The sequence below is a fragment of the Nilaparvata lugens genome, chromosome 2 (genome assembly GCF_014356525.2).
Source record: "Nilaparvata lugens isolate BPH chromosome 2, ASM1435652v1, whole genome shotgun sequence".
Taxonomy (NCBI): Eukaryota; Metazoa; Arthropoda; class Insecta; order Hemiptera; family Delphacidae; genus Nilaparvata; species Nilaparvata lugens.
Window position 1 is genome coordinate 34,746,917 of NC_052505.1, and position 24,463 is coordinate 34,771,379.

The following is a 24,463-nucleotide window of genomic DNA, read 5'->3' on the forward strand; positions in this document are numbered from 1 at the left end:
TTTCATAATACACTTTTTCCACTTATAATTCATTGAACACATAAAACGCACCCTCAATATTGCATTGAATTGTTGTCAAATTCCATTGAATGCACATTCAATCACATCGAGCCTAACTAAAAATGATTGAACATTTCCCATTTTAGCAAGAGCCGATTCCGTTGGACGAAGACGAGGAGGATGAAGAGGCTTTGAGGTTGGCAGTGCTGCAGTCTCTGAAGGCAAAGCAAGCGTCGAAGCCAGCTGCCCCGGCTCTCCCCCCTCAGGCTGCCCCCCCTCACCCAGCATGCAGGCCTCCCTCTCTGCGGGGGCATCCTCCGCCCTACAGGTCTGCGCCCCCCTACAGGCCGTTCAGGGGACGAGGCCCTTTTCCACCCTTTGCGGCACTCGGATCCCGGGTAGGTAGCATTCTTATTCATCATTTTTCTCTCATTTCAATTACTTTATGGTTGTGTTGGCCATAAAATATTCTCTATTTCCATCAAATTGTGATTATACCCATTTTATTCATTTAATTATTATTATTATTTTTACCATCAATAAAGTAAAGAATTTAAATTAACATGTAGCCTAAGGGATAGGGAATACATGTTTGACACATTTTCACTTCTGAACTACAGAACTGATTAAGTTGAAATTTTGCATAAAGGTTATGAATTTTCCTAGAATTATTTTAGGCATAATTCGATTTCTATTAATAAATTACAATCCAATTATTAAAATGTACGGTAGTTATTCAATTTGTGATTCAAAGTTCACCTAACAATAAAAGTCAATCAAATAATCTGTTCACCGACTGGATCTTTTGGTCTTGGGGTAGCGAGTGGGAATTGAGAATAAATATTGTGAGTTTGAAAGTCCAACCTCAATCATTTCAATTTGTTTAGGCTTTTGAACTTTCTGAAGGTTATCTAGGCCTACGTGATTTTCACTCTAATTTATAACATGAATAATTACTCTGTTTTTTGATCAATTTTTCTATTGTTGTCAAGTAGGATGATGATACTTTCAATTCTCAGCATGGAACTATAAAACTATAATTTAATATATATGTGTTTTCCATAGACCCTTGCGGAACGCTAGTTACACATGCTCTTATATTATAAATAAAATAACTTTAAAATCCAATGCTTATGATTATAATTCTTCGTAAACAATAGATTTAAAATGTTTTCTCTTTTGATTTTGACAAAAGTTGTTCATTTATTAAGAAACCAGGTAGACCCATAACTTGAAATGAAGCATCATTACTCAAACTTCGTACATTTGTAATTTGTTGCACATTTTATTGTGTTGGTTATGCTTGATATGGTAGTTAAGATGATTCATTCGTTGGGCGATTAACAAATGTTTGCAATCTATTGCTTGTTTTGTTTTTTTTGTGTGTTATATTCATGATAGATTCTGAGTCTTAATCGGTATTTTTTGTTAAATCAATATTTCAATACCATTTATGTTTATTGTTAACTTGGAACGGAAAATATAGATGTAGGCCTAACACTCTTAAGATTTGAAATCTGATTTTGAATGTATTTGTTTGAAATAATTGACCAACAATTAATAATAATATGTTATATTTTTATGTGGACAGCCGAGGTATTATACCCTTTTGTATTATTGAAGTTATAAAAGATGAATATAGTAAAAATATACTGATTACGAGTATTTAAATGTCATTGATTGTATACATTTAATATTTTAATAGCTTCCATCACATTTGCAGGGGATGCCTACCGGAATTGGGTTCCAGAGACACAAAATGAATCCAAATCTTATAGCAATAGTGCCTGTGAGCGAAGATCAGCCACCAAAATCTATTCAAGAATTCTCTCGTCAAAATCATGGCCAAAGGTTCCAGGATCGCAAGTCTCGTGGTCGTGGTCATCCGCCATTTTCCAGACAGATGAATGTTCCAAATCCAGTTCATACCACTGTTGCAGAAAGTACTTCAGGTATTTATTACTTTATGCTCTTTCAATTAAACTAAGCCATTTTGAGAATAAGTCAGCTAACAACGAATTGTAGTTTCACTACGAATAAAATTTCAACCCATCTATTATTTCATTGTTGTGTAACTAGTTGAATGTTAATGAATACAAAGTATCTGTTGAGATTATTGTATCTGATTATAATTATCAAGTAGTGTTCCATTAGAACATGATGATTATAATAAGGGACGCCTTGAAAATTTCCTGAGAAGATACATTTACTAAATTACTTTTATACTGAAGCAATTTAATATTGCACAAATTGAAATAATAGATCTTCTCATCCACTCAGAGTCAGTTCATCAATAAGTTATAGTGAAAACTTCTCATTGTTGACTTGAATCAAGAGTCATCAAGCCTTCAAAGACATTCAGATGATGTGATTATTAGACATAGAACAGTGACATTTCTTACATACAGTACTATAGAAGATAAACAAAATTGATATGCATCCTTAATGTAAAATGTAACTCATCCCTAAGTATGATATTAATAAATTTTGAATTTTACAAGCCTAAGTTTGATTATTAATGCTACGTTTGATGCCACATTGTCCATTAGAAAGATTCAATTACTACTGTATTCAGTAACTAATAAGAAGTAGACATTTTTCCCGTTACTTGATATTATTACTACAGTCCAAGATTCTCAGAGAATTTCTATCCGAAAGAAAATAATATTTTCGCGGGTTTGTAATGTTTGCAAATATTAAAAATGTCAATTCCCTTCAACCCATGTACCCTTCGAATTAAACTCCGAAGACTTATAAAATTTTCTTTTCAAGGTTAAGTTAACAAGAATATCTGGGAAATTGAATTATTCCATTTATTAAATTTGAAGTACAATTTTACATTTTGTATTCGAGACCAGTCCTTGTCAAGATTTATCCAGTAATTATTCTTTTTTTTCCTTTACAGTTCCCTCCAAGTTCAGCAGAATCGATGCTTCCGATTCTGAATCGGACGATGATCTACTAACAAAGAAGAAGCACGGCTCCGAAGATGAAGCTGATGATGATCCACTAACAACGAAGAAGAACGAATCAGAAGGTGAAGCTGATGATAAATTAGTAACAAAAACAGGCAAGTCAGAAGATGGAGCCGATACTAAAGATGAATCAGAATCAGATGATTCTTCAGTTTCCGAAGATGACGACAGTCTTGAAAAGCTAATGGAAGAAATGGAACAAGAAATGAGTGCTGAAAAAACTTCCAAACCTAAAAAACCGAAAAAATTGAAAGAGAAAAAGAAGAAAGTAGTTCCAGAAGTCTCGAAACAGATTCCTGCCGATGTTATTGAGCAGAAAGTTCTGAATATCAAGAAAGAGAAAGAAGATGTGCAGAAGGTGGACCAAAAGCCTGTAGTGAAAGCCGCACCTGAAAATGTGCAAGAGCCTGTAAAAGTCAAACCAGTGGTTGGGATTGCCAAACCAACCTGTATTGATCCTTTGAAAGTGAAAATCAAACAGGAACCTATAGATTCTGATGACGTCAAAGGTTCAATAGTCAATCCTCCGAAGAATAATATTCTAGAAAAGGTTACGGAATCCAGTTCACTCAGTCCAATCAGAATAAGATCGCCGAATGAGGTAAATTCACGAATTGAATCAAAATCAACCTCATCGAATGTCGATGAATCTAAAGAAAAGCGTCCACCTCCGAAAGCAACTGGTTCTCAAGATAAAAAATCGTCGCCAACCAAATCCACGTGCAGCTCCCCGGTCGAATTCATCGAACGAAGTCCAGTTTCGCCGATCATGGTTGACTCGCCCAAGAGTGACAAAACCAATTTGCTCGATGAGAACGAGTTATCACAGGACAAAGAGCGAGCACATCCGCCGAGAAAGCAGACTGTTGACGAGTATTTTACACATTCTCCAGATCGCAGGGATGCAAGAAAGTTTTCAAGGTCGCCATCCCCGCGAACCTATAGTACTCGCCATTCGCCAGGGAAACGAAGCTTTTATCATGATTCAGCTAGTGGTGTCAAAAGTAACGGACGAACGTCGCCTTTTGATCGCTATCCAAAAATCAACAGAGCGCCAGGGGAACGGCCATATGCACCACTAGCATCTTCACGATACTCGCCACCCTATGGTGCATCTTATAGACAATACTCGCCAACATATGGACCTATATCACCGTCATATTCACCATTTGACTCGGACAATACTTACAAATCAAGTCAAGGACAAATTTATTCTCACTTCAACAACCATTCCACATCTGAAAGGTCGAGGTCTCCTTTTCACTCTTTGAAAAACCATCCCAATTCATCTAGTCACTATAATGATGAGCAGAAAGCTCGATATCGTGAAGGTGAGAGTGCAGAAAACTTCCATGTTAGGCCTCGTTACCCACCTCTCGCTGTGCGACGATCACGCTCACCTAGGCGACTTTCTAGGTCTCCTAGGAGATGGTCCCGATCCCCCAGGCGCTTATCGAGATCTCCGAGGCGAGTATCAAGATCGCCTAGACGGCTGTCGAGATCTCCAAGACGATTGTCAAGATCTCCAAGACGACTCAACCGATCTCCTGGTCTGCACTCTAGATCTCCCAGTCCAAAATCTAGATCGCCAAAACGTTACATACCAAGGCCATCTAGACGACGTTCACCTTGGAATAGCAGAATTCCAAATCAATTCCCAACTGCCAGACGATGTGTTAGTAGAAGTCCAACACCTCACCAAACAAGAGACGGTATTCGGAGAAGGTCGACGTCCCCTGGAAAAGTACAATACGAGAGTAGACTTAGTCCTGGAGAAAGACAAGTTGCACCTCAGCCAAGAGAACCGTTGTCCCCCAGGAAGCCACGTTCTCGTTCGCCTGTTCCCTCTTCAAAAGTCCCATCACCGTCCAGAGCCAGACGAGCGTCACTTTCGCCTTCAAGGCGGGAACCATCCCCCAATCAACGATACTCACAGAGGAGCTTGTCACCTGGACGAACACATCCTGAATCAAGGCACAGACAAAGCTCTCTTTCGCCGAAACGAAGAGATCCAACTCACCAGAAAGATCAGGCCAGAAGGTATTCCCCAGGTCGTAGAAGACAAATGCCGCCGCAACGAGGAAGATACAATCATCCCAACAACAAGAGTCGAAGTCCGCTGCGGAAAACGTCTCCCCTTCAAACACAGCACAAAAATGCGGCCGACAGAAGGCAACAGAATTGGGATGCGGATCCAAGGCGAGCCGGACAAGCTCCCACCACCAAGTCATTGAGTCCAAGCGATGCAAGTAGACAAAGGTTAGTAACTACCACTATATGTGTGTTGAAATTCCATTTTTAGATTGGAAAATTCAAACTTGAAGTATTAAAGTTACCCATTGGCAGTACAATCATTATAATTTTTCTCTGTTGTACTTTATCAATGAATGGTACAAATGTTACAAATGGCATCATATTGAATGAGATCAGGATTATGCTTAGGATTAGGGATAAGAGTACTCAATCAACTAACGGTAAAAAATACAAATGTCATCATATTTAATGAGGTCAGGGTTAGGGATAAGTAAGTTGAGGGAAAGTTTAGGGTTAGGGATAAGTAAGTTGAGGGAAAGTTTTATGTGTTGGTTTTTTGCTTTCAAATGGTAATATTCTAATGTTATCCAGAATTATTTGATAACATTTCAGAATTTCGAACCAGGAATTTTGTCATTGTAATTGACAATACAACACCCCATTGAGCTCTGAAGGCTGTCCCCCATCTGGATTTGTAGCATCCCGATTCTATCAGGCTAATTAAACATTAAGGCCCGTATTCAAAACTATTTCAAGTTCGAACTGTGTAAGTCTAGTTCCAGCTGATTTTACCGATACCCATTCAAGTTCTGACTTACTGAAGTTCGAACTTCCAATCGGTTTTAATGCGGGCCCAAGGAACGCATACACAATCTAAGCTTGAATTCAAAATTCAACACATGAATGAATGCAACCAGACCTTAATTCAATGCAGCATTAATCTTTAACTTCGTTGTTAATGCCTCATTCTTAAACGATTGATCTTGAGTTCGATTCCCTATCAAAACACATTAAACATCCTACAAAACTATCAAGACTATCCTTTTTATAGGTTATTAGGAAACCAAACTGAACTTGGCTCAAGATTGGCCTTTAGAATCTTTTATAAAAACGGCGCTGGATTGCTTTGATTAAATTAATTTGTTTATTAATTACATTTCAAACGTTGAAGTTGGTTTTGTTCGTCACAATGCAACATTCTCAACTTCTCTATCATTATCAAGCAATACTGTTTTTAGCTCATTGTACGTGAGCTGTTTCAAAAAGTTTTATTAAAAATATTGTTTTTGTCCATACCCTGAAAGCTTCTGTAAATGTACATTCATTTTATTAATAAACATATCTCAGGTCACCAGGAACGTAATCCCACCCCTAGTACCCTTATAACGCCACTAAGCAGTACAGTTCATGAGAAAAAATAGGCTACTGCCCAAAATTCTTCTATTCCTTAATTTTGTCTCAAATATTACCAAGAAAAAATATTATGTCCATATTAATGTATAATCATTAATTTTGAAATTTAAAATCAGAATAAAACTACAAATATCAAATTTGGATAGTTCGATAATAAATTTTCAAATTGTTAATGTAATCAATCTTTTTTCTATCATATGCATGCACTTTTAATATGTTATGCATGGACTATTTTAATTTTCAATTGAAATATAGACTTGCAAGTATTTCAACCGTATTACTGAATTGTAATCATTTAATTTATGCAGATCCAGATCTCCGTTACGAGATGGGTCGGATTTGAAGTCGAGGAGGCGATCTCCTCCTCAGAATTCGTTGAGGAGACAAGCTGGCAGACGTCGAGGAGACGTCGTCGACAGAAATCGCGACCACGACCGGCGTGATAGAAGGAGAGACAATGATAGAGAGAGAGCGCATGACAGAAGTCGAGAAAAGCCTAGAACTGAACATGACAAGAAGGACAAGGATGACGAGAAATTGGTAAATGTTTGGAAACTCTGAAACTATTTTTAAATGACTTATAGATATTAGAATGGAATTTTTTTCCTGAAGCCGATGAATTTTTGCATTTTTACTGAGCTGATAAATAGTTCAATCTGAATAATTCAATCGGTTTTAATGGGAGTGTTCACACAATTACGGAACGTAAATGTGTGAATATTAACATAAAAATCAACAGTATTCATTTTATGCCTAACAGAAACTCATTGTAAACCAGGACTTGATCATTGACCACTGGAAAATTACAAATTATAACTATACTAAAATTATTTCACCTCAAATAGAGTAGCGAAGAAGAAATGAACAACAAAACTCTAATACACAAACAGCTAACCTCAAAAAATTCTCCAATCTCAAGAAAAGTTCGCCGATGACACAACTTGTTTGAACAGACATGTCTGTTCAGACATGTTTGACAGACTATTGTTAGTGGCCGGCTTAACTTGACTAACCTTTCATTGTTCAATTATAATTTGACACTACAGTCAAAAATTTTCGTCAAATTGTAACGTTAGTAGCTGGACTTTGTCTTAAGAAAAATACCCTGTGCTGGTTTATCAAACCTACTAATTCACCTATAAATTTTAGTTACTCATATTTATTAAATAAACAATGCAACATTAGATGCTTAGTGAACAACTAATTTACAATACTCATAAAATAGACTGAGTTTAAGGTACATCATATAGAAGTAAGGTACGTGGACATGCATTGAATAATAATAATAATAATAATATTTATTCGACCAATCCACATACATTGTACAAAATATTTCAGAAAAAAACACTTAACTGGTGTAGCAAACACCGTCGCATGCACAATACATTGTATATCAAAGTCTAAATGAAACCCCCAAGGTAATCCTGTGTGGGGCCCTTCTTCATACTTTTATTCACAATAGAAAAAAAATGAAATGAAATAAGTAAAAAATCAAATGAAATATTACCTGGATACCTAGTCATACCTGGATATTACACATAAATTTAAAAACTGTAAAATTTTGAAAAAAAATTACTAGAGAAAAAGTATTGAACATAAAAAATATAAAATCATAAAGCAATTAAACAGGATTTTGTGCGGGCAGCACATTCTTAGTGATCATTAGTATTATTCAGTTAACAGAAAAAGCCATGTAAATTAAAGGTGCTATGACACAATAATTACACAAAATTACATATGGAATTCACATTTTCAAGCATATGATAACAATTGATACAAGCATGTAAATATCAACCTTAGATTATGGAATACTCTTATAGAAATAATTGAATATCATCAATTTCAGCAATGATTTTTTTCAATCTGGCCTTAACCGCTCGGCTATATTGACACTCTTGTAAGTCAGGTTGCAAGGCGTTAAAAATCTTACAACCTACATACTTGAAAAATCGTCTGTTATGTTCAAGCCTAGGTCTTGGTAATTGAACTCTGTTTCTGTATCGAACATTGTGATAAGGGATATGAGGCTGTGTTATCAATTGGTTTTTATTTATGAATGTATCTAGAACTGCTTTAAACAAGAAAGAATGTCTGACCGTTAGTATATTAAGGGACCTGAAAAGGGGTAGTGAGTGCTCGGTCCTTGGCCTGCCACAGATTAATCTTATAAAATGCTTTTGTGCTACAATAATTGGCTTTAAATTTGTGATGTATGCACTTCCATAACAAATTAGTCCATAATTGATCTCGATTCTACTAGTGTGATATAAATGGACTAGAAAATATTTTGGACACATACCCTTCAAAAAGTAAAAATTTCTTATCGAAATTAACATTTCTAATTTCAATTTGTGGATATGCTCATACCATGAAAGCCTACTATCTATTAGCAAACCAAGGTACTTGACACAATCTGTTTCCTTTATTATTTCACAATGGCAATTGAGCAAGTTATCCTCACAATTATACCTATGGTATTTTAGAATTGGTAAGGTATTATTTGATTTGTTGTTTTTAAGCTTGAAATGAACTAGATTTGACTTACCTGCGTTTAGCAATAATCTATTTCTACAAAACCACCAGTGAATGAATTTCATATCCTCTCTCATTGACATGCATTGTCAATTCATCTTGGCCATTATAGAAAATTGCAGTGTCGTCTGCAAAGGATACGATTTCCCCCAAAAGATTTCCATTACATAAGTCGTTCACATAGATTAGGAAGAGTAAAGCTGACAAAACTGACCCTTGGGGTATGCCATACTTCACTAAGCCTGAATCGCTCATTTTATCATCTACCCTTACTTGCTGATGTCTGTTTCGTAAGTAACTTGCAAACCATTCCTTTGTCACTCCTCTTATCCCTATTTTTTCTAGCTTCTCTAAAAGCAACTCATGTTCTATGGAGTCATAGGCTTTGGAAATGTCCAGGAAAATTGCGGAGCATTTTAACCCTACATTGAGACTGCTATTCACTTTGGAAAGTAAAGTTTTCATAGCTTCCTCGGTACCTTTACCTTCCAGAAATCCGTATTGGTTCTTGCTGAAGAATTTACTGTAATTCAAGAAGTTCAGAATCCTATTTTTCATCACCCTCTCAAGTATTTTAGCAAATATTGACAGAAGTGTAATTGGTCTGTAATTGTCAATATTTGTGTTCCTGCCGAATCTATCGTACGGCATGTACGAATCTATCGTAATTATTCTGAGGCTGGCCACTAACGGTTGAACGTGCATGCACATACAATATATCAGCGAGAAGCTTCTAACATAAAATAAACAAACCACTGGAAAATAATTAAAAAAATGATAGAAAAATAATAATTCAACATCAAACAGAGCAGTGAAGAAAAACAAACCACTGGAAAATAATTAAAAAAATGATAGAAAAATAATAATTCAACATCAAACAGAGCAGTGAAGAAAAAATAAAAATAATAAATAATTTTGCTCGAAGTGTTTCGCTGTGATCACAGCTGTAATGACAAAACAATGTTGAGTCGACTGTGTACATGCTTGCTCGTTCAACCATTGGCTAGCCTGGTCTGTGCAAACCTTAGATTGCAGCATTGCTCTTATAGAGTACAGTGCTGCCAGATTTCATAGAATCCAGAGCGCCTCTGAGCTAATTGTGTGAGAGAAAGAGCGAAAAGAGAGCGTAGGCCTTCCTGATTGAATCAGCATAGAACGGCATCAGTGTGCTCCTATTTTTATATTGAAATAACATTGACCATGAAGCCCCCTGCTGCAAACTAAGGTTTGCACGGACTATAGGACATTTTTTTTATTTTATCTGTTTAACTCGGCTTTTTTTATTGAAACAATATCTATTGCAGGAAACTGGCACTGCAAAGACTGACCAAGAACAAGTTGAAGATAAGGAGCCAGTGATAAGTGATCCTGTGATGGAAGCCAGGAGACGCAAATTCGAGTCCAACGACCTGGTGCAGCCTGTCAGCAAGAAGATCTGCCTGAAGAGCAAGAATAAAACGACTGATTCTCCAGACGTGACCCAAGACGAGGAGGTGGCAACTGAGGAGAAGCTGCTGGCGGGAGAGGACGGAGAAGAGAGTGACGAGATGCTCGATTTAGACCGCTATGACAAAGCCTACTGCACCACTGACGATGTATTGGACTTGGGAGCCGATAATCTGCTCTGGGAAGACGACCCTCCTGACTGGAACCGCAAAATTGAAGTCTCAGTCAACAAGCCAGGTGATTATTGCATTTTGAATTATTTTTAAGATTAGTTTTCTATTATAATTAATTTAACATATTTTCAAAATATTAATATTTTAAAGGATTTTTCAACAATAGCATCAAAATATTTCAATACAGTACACTATTTCAAATTCTTCACACATTGAATCAGACGCATCCTTGAATATTCTATTTTTAGAGAAATAGGTTGGAGTATAATTATTACAATAATACATGGTTTTCGTCCTTACTTTACTCTTTTATCTTTTTCTTCAAAATCTAGTCAACTTTATCAAATTAAAAAAAGAACAACGTATAAACCAATAAATATGGTGTAAAAGCATATAACGTTATAACTTATTGTACCAAAACATTTTTAGTTATATAGTAATTTAGAGGGATCATTTTCCCTGGTGAAAGAGAAGCCTTGTGTTAGAGTTGTAGCCTATTAATTTATTACTTGAAGTGGATGCTTAGTCGTGCATACTATTCAAATAGGTATTTATGAATTGTTGGACTTTTCTTTGAATGCATATTTTTCTTTAATTGCAGCAAAACGCTCAAAAGAGAAGGTGAAGGACTTGAGAAGTAAGGTAACTGAAAAGAAGCGACACAAACACAAGGCGGTTGAAGCTTCCCCGGTCAAGAGGAAGAAGAAGAAGAGGGAGACCACCGTCACTGTTGACAACGAGCCAAGCCGAGCCGAGGAGGACCAAGCAGAGGCAAGTGACAACCAGTTGCAACAGTTCAATGATAAAGAAGAGGAGCCTCACATGAGAAATGAGGAAGTTGAAGAATCTGGGTCGAAGGATTTGGAAACCGCCAATGATGATTGTGATCTAAGAGCCGAACTGAGCCGACGTCGCGCCGAACGCCTAACCAAGGTAATTTCCATTCACAATATTAATTGAATTACCTAATTGAGCCCTTTTTACACACAGATTTTTTCTAGTAGTTCAATAAACAAAAAAAATGCTAATCGAATGGAAAAAATGGGGGTTTAAGTAGGTTTTTAAACGAAATTTGTTTTAATCCATAACAATAGTTTGATTTCATCTGCTAGTCTTGGTAAACGAATAGTACAAAGATGTTTTGAATAAACAGAACAGCATCGGCTAATGAAAACTATTCTATTTTGTGAATATGCCTTCCATAAAAAGTGTTCCCATCTATAATATTTTAAAGGAAGGAATTGGCTTGAACATGCATTTCGCGGCTCATGAATCATAGTTTGCGGCTTCGAGGCCAATAAACTATCTTTTTCGCCGAGTATTTTCAACTCTGATGAAGATTATCCACGTAATTTTGACAAAATAATAGTTATATTTTTTATGTTTCCTGGACATAAGGAGATTGCATTCTACAACAAATTATACAATTTTATCCAGTGCAAAGCATGGGTTACCTAGACTATACTAAATCTTGGAATTTCTATAATTTCTCATCTTATATTTAATTCAATGGATGATTACATGCAGGATATTCTGCATTTTTAAATAAAACATCTCCTTATTAAACATCTACTATTAAACGAGCAATTTCTGTTTATATGTTGGTATTTAATACCGGGGGACCGAGCTTCGCTCTAGTGTACAAAATCATAGAAAATGTATTACGAAAGAGGAAATTATAATATATTTATAGTTTATACAGAAAGTTTCTTTCTAATCACAGTGGATTGAGATTGAGATTCCCAGTGGAATGCAAAATCTCTCTCACAAAGGCCCGGTTGCACGAAAGCCTGTTAAATGTTAATTCTGATTAATTACACTAGAACCAATCAGAGAAGCCGTCTTTTTAAAATGGTCTTCTCTTATTGGTTCACGTGAAATTAATCAGGATTAAAATTGAACTGGCTCTTATGATTTCCTCTTTTGTAATAAATTTACTATGCTTTTGTACTCCACAGCGAAGCTCGGTCTCCCGATATTAACATTTAGTAATATAACAATCAATTCATGAAGTCTGAAGCTAATTGTATTTACCTCTCTCGAATCTAATTCTTTTTCTATCCATGTTTTTCATTTCTCATCTAATCTACTTATTTATTTTCTCAGGCTGGATCTCTTCACGACTCATTGCCTAAACGTCTTCTTCAATCAGCATTCAAGGGACTTATTGGAAAGTAAGTGATGCACCAGTCGTCTATTCGATAAACATTTGAATTTTGGATTTTTAAATTCTGTTTATAGTTTATAAAATTAACAATAATTCAATCCATAGACCTAATACAGTAGCCTAACATTAAATAGAGATCCATGACCAAGAACAAATAGTTGGCAAAGTCATGGAAAGCCAAAATAAAATTAAACTTACAATCTTTGTTTTTATCAAAACAATACACAAAAATCATAGTAACTTCTAAATTTATACATAGGCTACTGATAGTAATTAACTCAAGATATCATAAATGATATATTTCAAAGTTTTTTTTAGATATTTAGAAACTATTATTAGGTCATTACTACTTACGATATTAAGTTATCTTCTAATTTTCCAATTCACTTATTGCAATTTTCCTGTTGATTTATACGAATTTTTGTACTTACAGATCTCGAACAGAAACCAAGGGATCGAAGTCCAAAGAAAGTAAACATACAAAAGCTGTTGAACCAAAAGTACAACCATTAGCACCTAACGCTGGTGAGTTGAACAAGTTTTTCATTTTTTTACTCAAATCAATTTGATTTGAGATAATTATTTTTGAGGGTGATTACCGGGAAATGTATGGTTTTGTATTTGGTTGTACACGGCAATAAGTTAGAGTTGGCAGCTGGAAATGTCATAGTTGGAAGTTTCGGTTACCACTCTATAGTTTGTGTAAAGTAAGTTGAGACTTGGCCCTCCATCCGAAGAAATTACAGGGTTGCCAAATCGTGTAAAATTGCAACCCTCTCAAATTTTCAATTCAACGTCAGAATTGGATGTAGAATATCATCCCCGATATCCTAGTAGTACTAAAAAAGCTTCAGGTTTGAAGGATTGACTGGAAATTTAACTTTCATGATAAAATTGGAAAAGTAGCTAAGATTTGTTTGTCTTTTGAATATCACTTCTCTTAAAATAATGGGGCGTCGTAATGCGTAATAATTTTATATTAAATTAACGGGGAGAATGTCTCCTTTCCATTGGTGTCTGGATCATTTTTATCCGACTTATAGTTATTTTTCAATTAATGATTATGTTCGTTATTGTCGAGACATTTCGAGCAGAAAACATGAAATTTTCCACATGCTAGAAACTTTTTTGTTTCAAAAGATAAGTAGGTGATGAAAGCGAGAAAGTTTCTGTCTAACTTCGTTATTTCCATCTCTATGGTAGTAGTTTTTGATTAAGACCTCAGCTCTTTATTTGCGAACAGTGAGGGCCCAACTTTTAGGATATCAATGGAAAATATTTGACAAGATTTTTAGAAAAGTAATCTCTTGTTTTGGGTTTACCCCTTGGCCCCCACGGCCTCCTGAATTGACTTTGCTGGACTTCTCTATTTGGGCGTTTTATAGCATCTCAAGAAAAATCTTATTTCACTACAAGAGTTGAAGCCATCCGATGAGAAATCTGAGCCATTCCACAACTAATAATACTACCGAGATGCAATGCGTAACCTCCGGGAACGTCAAAAAACCTTCATCGGAAGGTTGCCACCTACGCAATTTTATTTTTGCCACATATTCAGTAGTTCTATATAAGTTCTGAGTTTTTAGAACACATTAAATTAGACAAATTAAGTATTTGTTCAACATTTAAGTTTTTGCTTTTTCAAAAACATTAGTTTCCCGGTAATCACCGTGAAGTTATCACATTTTATCATTTATTTCGTCTCGACGATTTATATATTTTTTTTTCCTGGCATCTGTAGACTTTCATTAGTTAATTTCCAAAATACGCTGTAAAAGTGGTAAATAGTTCATAAAACTTGATGAATTCATAAAACTTGGTAACAAACCTCAAAATTATAAAACTTATAAACTCTGTATTTAATGTAATTAAATAAAGAGCAAATTTCTAACTGTGAAACGGATGGAACCAGATAGGCTACTCTTTAATATTTTAACTGTTTATTGTGTATTTTTCAATAATCACTCAAAAGTATTTATTGACTGACAAAAATAATGATACTTTTTGAACTCTGTCATTTTCAACTTAACAAGATTTTTGAAAGTTACAAATGGTTACTGATAATTACAAATTCCTAAATATATATTAAAAAGACATGATTCCTTCAAAAGAAAACAGTTGATTGAAGTAATGTAATGTAAAGTACTATAATCTACTTTTCGAAATGTGTTTTTTATTATAGAAGTGGCTTATGAACCTGGAAAGAGGCGTGTTGCTGAAGTGCCATCTGAAGCTGGGAAGAGGCGTGTTTTATTGTTGAAACGCAACAAACCCACACGAAAAGCATCTTTCCAAATTGGATTGAAAGTCACCAAAGGTAACACAATTTCACTCAGATTTACATAATCTGCTTACTGTTAATTTCAATTAATAAACGTATATATCCAATTATGATTATTGGGCAGCTTATTATTCATGACTTTCAACTGTTCCCTGATCCTATATTCACAGTACTATCATATTATCAAGTTAATAGTAGATTAGTGATTTTGAATCGTCTTATATGAAAACCCTGATGAAAATCCATTTATTATACTAAGATTCTTCATCAATACATTACAAAGAAAATACAGATAAATAATATAATTAAAGATTAGTAGAAAGAGCATGGTTGGCATTGACTAGGATACGAACTCATCATGGTATAGCCTAAGTGCCTAATCCATGCATAATGGGGGAAGGCTGACTCCTTCTGTGAGTGTAGAGTAGTCCAGACTGTGAGGCACCTCATGGAGGAGTGCCCCAGAGAGAGAAAACGATTCCCCAATGGCTACACCGGCATAATAGCCTATTTGAATTCTCTGGAAGCATGCCTCAGATTTCTAGGACAAAGTGACTGTTAAATTGACTTAGATGTTTTTATTATATTATATGTGTATTTGCCATACTCTAAATAAATTAACAGATACCGAATATAATCAAACATAACATTATTGAATGAACAAACATTTATTTTGAAACTTCTAAATTAAAAAAATGGTTTGTATACATATATTTGGAGTGAAAACCTAAAATAAAAATATTCCTATTTTGGAACTTTTTTTAATGCTATCTGACAGTAATAGTCCAAGGTACCATTAGTTTTCTCATCCCGATCCGTTTTTTTTTTTTTTTTTTTTGTAAAAATAAAATAGGTTTTATTGAGTTCAACTGTTTTCTAGTATCTTCATTTTTTTTCAATTATTTGTCAGATTTAATTGAGTTTTTAATTTGTGCGTCATTTCATTATCTTATTTTCCCCTGTTCTGATTATCAAATTTTTATTAATTTCATCTTCATTAATTTTTTCCAAGTTATTACTATTATTTTCATTCATTTTATTGTATTCCTTTTCACTTCAAAATTTATACTATATACCATATGTTTATAATAATTAGTTTATCATTATGATTTTTATTTTTTTATATATACGTTTTTATTTCAAGTTGATTATCATTATAACATTTGTAATGTGCAACTTGTGATAAGGAGGCAAGTTTTGGGTTTTTACCTGTGTGCCTCTACATATTTCTGTATGTAAATAAATTAATAAATAAAACTTCAAAGGGGTTTTGTTTTATAGGGTTTAAGGGTTATATTGGGTTCAATTTTCACTTTTCGCTTTCCCCTCCTGATTAGGCTTTTTCATCTTGTAAAGTAAAGAAAGTAGGAGAACCTGTTGTGCTACCTTATTCTTAAAAAGCCATTCATTGATTCCATTGATTGTAGAATAAAACAGATAATATTAATATATATATATATATATATATGTTTATAAGAAGTTTTTTCTTATTTTTACCTCTACTATCACGTATTAAATTATTTTACCATAATTATGAATCACCCTATATATATATATATATATATATATATTATATATATATATATATATATATATATATATATACAGGGTGTCCCAGATAAGGTGTAAACCCCGGCTACCATAGATTCTACATGCAATTTGCAACAAAAAATGTTCAGTAAAATTTTCTCCTATCGACCTTCGTTTTCGAGATATATCGATTTTTCGATATTTTTCAAGTAGGCATACTTCCAGTCATTAAATCGTCAATATCTCAAGAACCATTGGTCTTAAGTGAATTTTAAGGACATCGTAGAAAAGAAGACAAAATTTCACATTGATTTGAGGTATGAAACATGCCAAAGTCGATTATTGAGTAGTATTTTTTAGCGGTCAAAGTTGAAAAAGAGTGATTTTTGAAGTTTTTTTGAAAACTTCAGACACATTTTTCTCGATTTTTTTCCAGGGTACGAAATAATTTTTATAGCGCAAAAACTTCCTTTTTTGATTATCTTTAGAATGAGACCAAATACAGATGTCTAGCTCAAATCCTCGAATCAGAATTCCAGTTTAAATTCGATTTTTTAATTAAAAACGAGACTTATCTTGTTAAGTGTGAATAATTGTCTACAATTTGATAGCTTTGTGTCGAGTGATTGAGGGCGTAAAAATACTTTTTCTGTAGGAAATTTGGCTGAGAAATTCAATGAAACTGGTTAGAAGTTCGTATCTGCAATTGTTATTGAGATACAAGTTGAAAAAAGTTCAAAGTCGAGGAGGAGGAGTTCAAAGAAGGATGTTGTCGATGAGGGAAGCGTCTTCTGTAAAGTCTCTCCGCCTCTTTTGAGTTGTATTCACATTCTGCATATACCAATAGCATGTCTGTATACTCAATTGTGGAGAATTTCATGTTGATAACGATAATAAACACGGACACTTGATAACTTATTGAACTTGAGTAAAAAAAAGACTTAGGCCTATCATACTAATAAACTAAAAAAAAAACTCAAACAAACTACACTCGAAAACAATACTCTAACTAAAATATAAACTTGGAAACAGAAAACAACAAAACTGAAATAGTGAATTGGAACAATCAAACACACATGAAAAAACTAGACTTAATAACTCAGGAACACAAACGAATGAAATGGGAACACTTGACTATTGACTGGAAAGACATCATTATCGACCGACTGGAAGCACATTACTTTACATACAATGACTGCGAGAATTGTTGGGTGAGCATTAGAAAAACTTTCTATTCTATCAGAGCAGCTGATTAATGAACAGATTGATTTTTTCTTCTCACTCAATTGAATCTCAATGGTATGAATTTAAAACAACGAAAAGATGTCTTTAGGGTGCACTTCTTGAAAATTTTCATTTTTTAACACTCTAGTTTTGAAGTTTTCCTGAAAAAATTATACTCATTCGATAGTTTATAAAATGGCAAAGTTTTTCATTATTGGAAAAATATTGTTACTGTGAAAAAAAATCAAGAAAAAACTGTTTGAAAAGTTTAGATTTTAACTCGACTTTGAACTTTTTTCAACTTGTATCTCAATAACAATTGCAGATACGAACTTCTAACCAGTTTCATTGATTTTCTCAGCCAAATTTCCTACAGAAAAAGTATTTTTACGCCCTCAATCACTCGACACAAAGCTATCAAATTGTAGACAATTATTCACACTCAAACAAGATAAGTCTCGTTTTCAATTAAAAAATCGTATTTAAACTGAAATTCTGATTCGAGGATTTGAGCTAGACATCTGTATTTGGTCTCATTCGAAAGATAATCAAAAAAGGAAGTTTTTGCGCTATAAAAATTATTTCGTACCCTGAAAAAAAATCGAGAAAAATGTGTCTGAAGTTTTCAAAAAAACTTCAAAAATCACTCTTTTTCAACTTTGACCGCTAAAAAATACTACTCAATAATCGACTTTGGCATGTTTCATACCTTAAATCAATGTGAAATTTTGTCTTCTTTTCTACGATGTCCTTAAAATTCACTTAAGACCAATGGTTCTTGAGATATTGACGATTTAATGACTGGAAGTACGCCTACTTGAAAAATATCGAAAAATCGATATATCTCGAAAACGAAGGTCGATAGGAGAAAATTTAACTGAACATTTTTTGTTGCAAATTGCATGTAGAACCTATGGTAGCCGGGGTTTACACCTTATCTGGGACACCCTGTATAATTATATATATATATATATATATATATATTATATATATATATATATATATATATATATATATATATATAATATATATATATATAGATATATATATATATAATATATATATATTATATATATATATATATATATATCTATATATATAGTTCCTCACCAGAGGAACTGAATTCCGGGCGAAATCTTTCACCCTGTATAGCTCGCTAATGAAGCGTTTATGGATATATGTTTATAAGAACTTTTTTCTTATTTTTACCTCTACTATCACGTATTAAATTATTTTACCATAATTATGAATCACCCTGTATTTATATATAAACAGGATACATACGACAGGGATAGATTAAAAACACTTAAAAACTTACTTTTAAACGAAAATTTTCGGGGGCTTGGCCCCCTTTGTCAATCAACCAGGAAGTGAAGTGCAGATTTCAGATTTGAAATCTCCTGTTTTAATTTATATTACAAGATTTGAAATCTGCACTTCACTCCCTGGTTGATTGACAAAGGGAGCCAAGCCCCCGAAAATTCTCGTTTAAATGTAAGTTTTTAAGTGTTTATCTATCCGTGTCATGTGTATCCTGTTTATATTTTTATTACAAAACTTAAAAGTGTTTTCTGTTAAGTGATATATATATATATATATATATATAATATATATATATTATTTATATAATATATATATATTATTTATATAATATATAAATTAAAACAGGAGACAAGATATAGATTGAAAACACTTAAAAAACTTACATTGGAAATGGGGGAAATTTTCAATTTCGGTTGAGGAAGGAGACTCAGTCTCCGAAAATTTCCCCCTATCTCTAATGTAAGTTTTTAAGTGTTTTCAATCTATATCTTGTGTCTCCTGTTTTAATTTATATTACAAACTTTAAAGTGTCTTCTGTAATGTGCTATATATATATATATATATATATATATATATATTATATATATATATATGTATGTATGTATGTATATATATATATGTATATCGTATGGTTCCCTGTCAGCTAGACAAATTAAAAACAATAGAGCAAAAAAAAGTGCTCACGTCAATATTTTAAAATACACAGAGATGGTTGACAAGTATAAAAAGTTTAAAAAGTAAGCTAAAAAGATGAATTTAAGTTGATACCCGAAGCTATAAAGCCAAATCCAGCTCGCCCAGCCAGTTATTGCCTCATTGCCGCCTCCGTGAAGGCCCATCATTCCACCCGGGAAAAGACGCAGGGGGCATTCCTCAATAATGTGACTCATGGACTGGGTCTCAGCTCCACAATCGCATGACCCATCATTTTCTAGGCCCCATTTGGTCCGCCAGTAGCTGCATCTTCCCACACCCGTGCAGAAACGATCAGTGAGAGCCCATTCTCTCTCCTTGGCAAACTCATACCACCCACAGGTAAAGTTGGATCGCTCACCAACGTCTTATTCTGGCCATGGAAGCTCTGCCAAGCATCATTCCAAGCTCCAGTCACCGAGATGCCATCTGCTATCAGCTGGGAAGCTGTTCGCATTGGAGGGTGACGCGACTTCAGCCGAGTAAGACCAGGCAGAAGATCCTGCATGTTTGGCAGTTGTGGCCCTTTTGTGATTTTCTCATATTCTCTTATCTGCGTCGTATTTCAGGAGGAGCAACATTGCAAAGCACCGGAAGCCATGGTGTCGGCCTTGCCATGATAATATTAAAGAATTCCATTATTGACAGTGTCTATTTTTTATGGCAACCCTAGACTTGGTTATCTTGACTCTTATTTTAAATTGATTGAATCAATGTAGATGGCTTTTCATTTTATAATCTTATGATTTTATGTTCCACTATAAGACTGATTCATTGGAATTTGAAGGCATCCAACCATGTGTGTGTTTCTCAGTCAAGAATTTTGTCCGATTGAACCAGTAGGCCTACCTCAACTAATGTAACAATTGCCTGTTGTAGAATCGGATTCGGACTCATTGCCGTCTTACTCGGAGGAGGAGAGTGAAGAGAACCAAGGCGATGATTCAGTGGATCAGAGTGAGAGTGAGAGTGAGGATGTCGCCCAACTGCTGGCGGCTGTCAACCGGAAGCAAGATGGCGCTCGGGTGCCAGTCAAGAGTCGGCTTGGTAGTGCCATTAATCGCGGTCAAAAGCAAAAAAGAAAATTCTTTCGTCGAAATCAGGTGAGAGAATCTCCCAGTGTTAATATAGATATGCATGCACCTTCGACGAAGAAAAAGGTATCAATCGGTCTGAAAACTGGGAAGGTCGGAAAGTCGAATAAGATTACTCTTTTGTATTGATTTGTAATTTAATTCGTTCAAATGTATTATTACTGTGATTAGTTGATTATTTTATTCTGTGAGAAGTGGTCTAAATAATTTTAGATTTCAGCTTGTAAAATATAGTTCCTGGGCTTTCGATAAAAGGTTAACATGTTATCATGAATAGTTGAGATGAGGTAAATTGAAATACTATCTAGTTGAGTTATCAAGAATATTATTACTTTTTTATTTGTTGATGTGGCGAAGTTGAGGCATTCATTTCAACTTCACAATTTCTCTTTATTTCTAGTATAGTAGAGACCTCTTAGTCTTGAGCTTAGCTTTATTAGTGAAGATTGTTTTGAAACTAGTATATTTGTGCCTCAAACTAAACTTTGTAACTCGAACTACAATATTTGTGCCTCAATTTGTATATAGTATACAGATATATACTAATCAATAATTACTATAATGGTAATACTTACAGTATTTTTTAATACTTACTCATACAAGCAATAATGTTCCAATTCTAATATATGAAGTTCTATGTGCATAAGTTGAAGCCCTTGAAGCCATTTGTACACGATCAAATTTTAATTCATAAAATATATGCTGTAAATTCCTTCAATTGTTGGCCTATGTTGTGAATTGTGTAAGTCTTGTACAAATGCCGTTTGCTTAGTGCAAGTGTAAACGGATTATCAGTTGAAACTGGTTTAAATACATATCAAGTCTCGCCTGTTGTAATGTGGTTCATTTTGAGATTAATACACATGGGGCCTGTTGCATGACAAATTACAAACGATTATTAGTTGTAAGCTGGTTATTAGAATAGGAAATTACTAAAATATTAGCTTGTATCTTCTCATGCAACAGGGTCCTGCTGTTTCAATTCAGTTTGAGCTTCCACTGTGAGAACGGCACTAAGTCAATCATATCTTGGTTTACCAAACTAAATTTATTGAAGAAAATTTCACAAGTTTTAATTACCTGAACGTGTTTCATCAATCAGCATGTATATGTGTTCGTATTTTTTTGAAATCAAGTAACTTTTGTCTCGTTTTGACTGGCTGGTTATTACAGCTTTTATCAACGGTTGCGTTTAAAGCCACTGATCGGTGAGTGAACGTGGCTCTGAACGAAGCACTGTTTGGTCTAACTCAAAGACCTTAAAGATGCATAGACTCATATGCAGCGCTAGTGTACTTGGAATTGAATTCGGCCATTGAGGGAACGATTATTATTATTATTGATTATCATTGAGAGGACGACCTGGAAGATTATTACATACCAAAGACCTTGAAGATTTTTGTAATCTATAATATTACAAATATATATATATATATTATATAATATCTCGCGCTAAAATACCTCAATGGCAGTTTTCAATATCAAGTAAGAGCTAATAGCATTGGAAAGGCATAGGCATTGTGGGTCTATACCTCTTTAAGGTCTTTGGTCTAACTGATAAGAAAAAAAATTACGTCATATCCGGTTCGTTCACTGATCAGCTCATCGTACTTTTCTACCGATTGAAAAGAACATAAACAGAGTAGCTGAACGTAAACATACATGGCTGAATACGAGGCTGTTTACAAATAATGGACTCCATTATAATGTATTTGTACATTATAATGCATTATAAATATGTGTATTTCAATTACATTTAAAATATCTAAAGCCGTGTCCTCACTGAACAAATGTTTGACAAACATGTTTGTGGAAAAATGTTAGGCAAATTTTATTATGTTTGACAAGCAATGTTTGCCCGTGGCCAGTGTGGACGCCTCACCAAGCAAAATATATTTTGTTAGTGGGAAGAACAGGTTTTATGTTTTACAGCTGTCAAGACTGAAAGTGTTTGGAAAAACAGTATTTTTTTGTTTGACAAACAATGACTGTCCAAACTTTTTAAAATGTTTGTCCCTGAGCTCCTCAACAAACATGTTTGCCGAACATTGTTCAGTGTGTACACGGCTTTGCAAAGCATTTAAAAGAACTCCAATCACTTGATCGTTTTTCATTTTAATTGATTATACAATTAAATAGGTTAGGTTCTAGTTTTGTTTACAAATTTAATATGAGCAGCAGAGGAAACATCTGTCAGTCATCACTCATGAGCCATGAATCTAACCAAGACTTGAGTGCACCAAGACACGTGACTGCACCATCTTGTTAGAAATAAAAATTACCGCTATCTTGCAATGCTATACTTTCTTTCAAGATGGCGGATTTCGGCGTCAGGATAATAGCCGACTTTCCAATTTGTGGTTCAGCGCTACAGATCTGTGATAACTAATCTGTGATCAGGTTTTTTACTGAACGTAAAAAATGCACGATGGAATTGATCAGTGGCTTTGAACGCAACCAATAACTGCAGCAGGAGAACAATGCTATTTTCTTGAAACCTATTCCATTTTATTCAATAAATAAAAATACAATAGAAACTCGAAACAAATCCTCAATTATGGAACAACTAGGAGCAAAAACAATAATCTATTAAAAATCTGATCAAAACATATTTTTCATGAGCTTTATTGAAAATAAATATATTCAAAACAATATAAAAAATATATATTATCTGAGTAAACTTAACCAATAGATTATTCTTAAAACATACTTACTACTGTGACATGTGATCCAGTTTATTAATATATTTATTGGGTAATATTGATAACGATTTTTTATTGCTTATAATTCATATAAAGTAAATATTATACAGTAAATTATTTAACCATTCAGAAAATGCATTATTGAAACAATTCCAAGAATTATTTTGTTTTGCTCATATCTTGGATTGAATTCTGGCTTAAATTTCTGCTACATGAACTAAAATGGCTCCACAATTTAGTGTCGCTTTCTCCAAAGTAGTTTCAACCAATACATGTATTCTCTCGTAGGTACATTGGTTTCAACTATTAAGCCCGTTCAATCAATGTATGGTTGCACTTATTTCAATGTGTTTCAAATAAGTCAGCTGATGGTTTAAATTAGAACTGGGGCCTGTTTCATAAAACCCTTGTAATACAGGGCCTGTATTACAGGACTTATAAATTAAAATTTACAATCCTGTAAAATTATGTTTCATAAAAATAATTCTACACTTTTAAAATCACCTGTAATATTCGCCTGTATTACAGTTCCTTTATTTTGAATTAATGTTTTCATTGGTAAGCGAGCCTAATATAATATTTGAACAAAGTGCTACTTAAGATGTTTTGGTGGAAACTCCACATTATCAAATTTCTGACGGTGGACAGATTGCATTCATGCTGGAAAATAACTTTGTTAATGATGAATAGTTGAGAAATTATAATAACTACTTAACTTACATAACTTATTATAACAGTTATGTGAGTAGTAATGTTTCAAAAAAGTTAATTATCAAATGTTAATAATTAAATTAACGACATTAATTAAATTTGTTTAATAAAAAACATAAAACATTATGGACGTACATTTTCTGAATATTTCCAATAACGCTTTAT

At 34.0% G+C, this 24,463-nt stretch overlaps 1 protein-coding gene across 2 annotated transcripts in view; it reads left to right on the top strand.

Annotated features, from left to right (window-relative positions):
• The window catches only part of LOC111052869 (serine/arginine repetitive matrix protein 2), a 34,879-nt gene that overhangs the window by 5,597 nt on the left and 4,819 nt on the right, over positions 1-24,463 (top strand). The window contains exons 2-11 of one of the 2 annotated variants that reach the window (XM_039421087.1): positions 147-398; positions 1,724-1,952; positions 2,906-5,234; positions 6,731-6,962; positions 10,259-10,637; positions 11,175-11,506; positions 12,680-12,747; positions 13,174-13,265; positions 14,923-15,057; positions 20,671-20,894. In XM_039421087.1, the coding sequence (XP_039277021.1) occupies positions 147-398; positions 1,724-1,952; positions 2,906-5,234; positions 6,731-6,962; positions 10,259-10,637; positions 11,175-11,506; positions 12,680-12,747; positions 13,174-13,265; positions 14,923-15,057; positions 20,671-20,894 (4,272 nt within the window). Of the gene's footprint in view, positions 1-146; positions 399-1,723; positions 1,953-2,905; positions 5,235-6,730; positions 6,963-10,258; positions 10,638-11,174; positions 11,507-12,679; positions 12,748-13,173; positions 13,266-14,922; positions 15,058-20,670; positions 22,123-24,463 lie in introns of those variants that run through there. The other variant, XM_039421086.1, reaches the window with a different exon arrangement.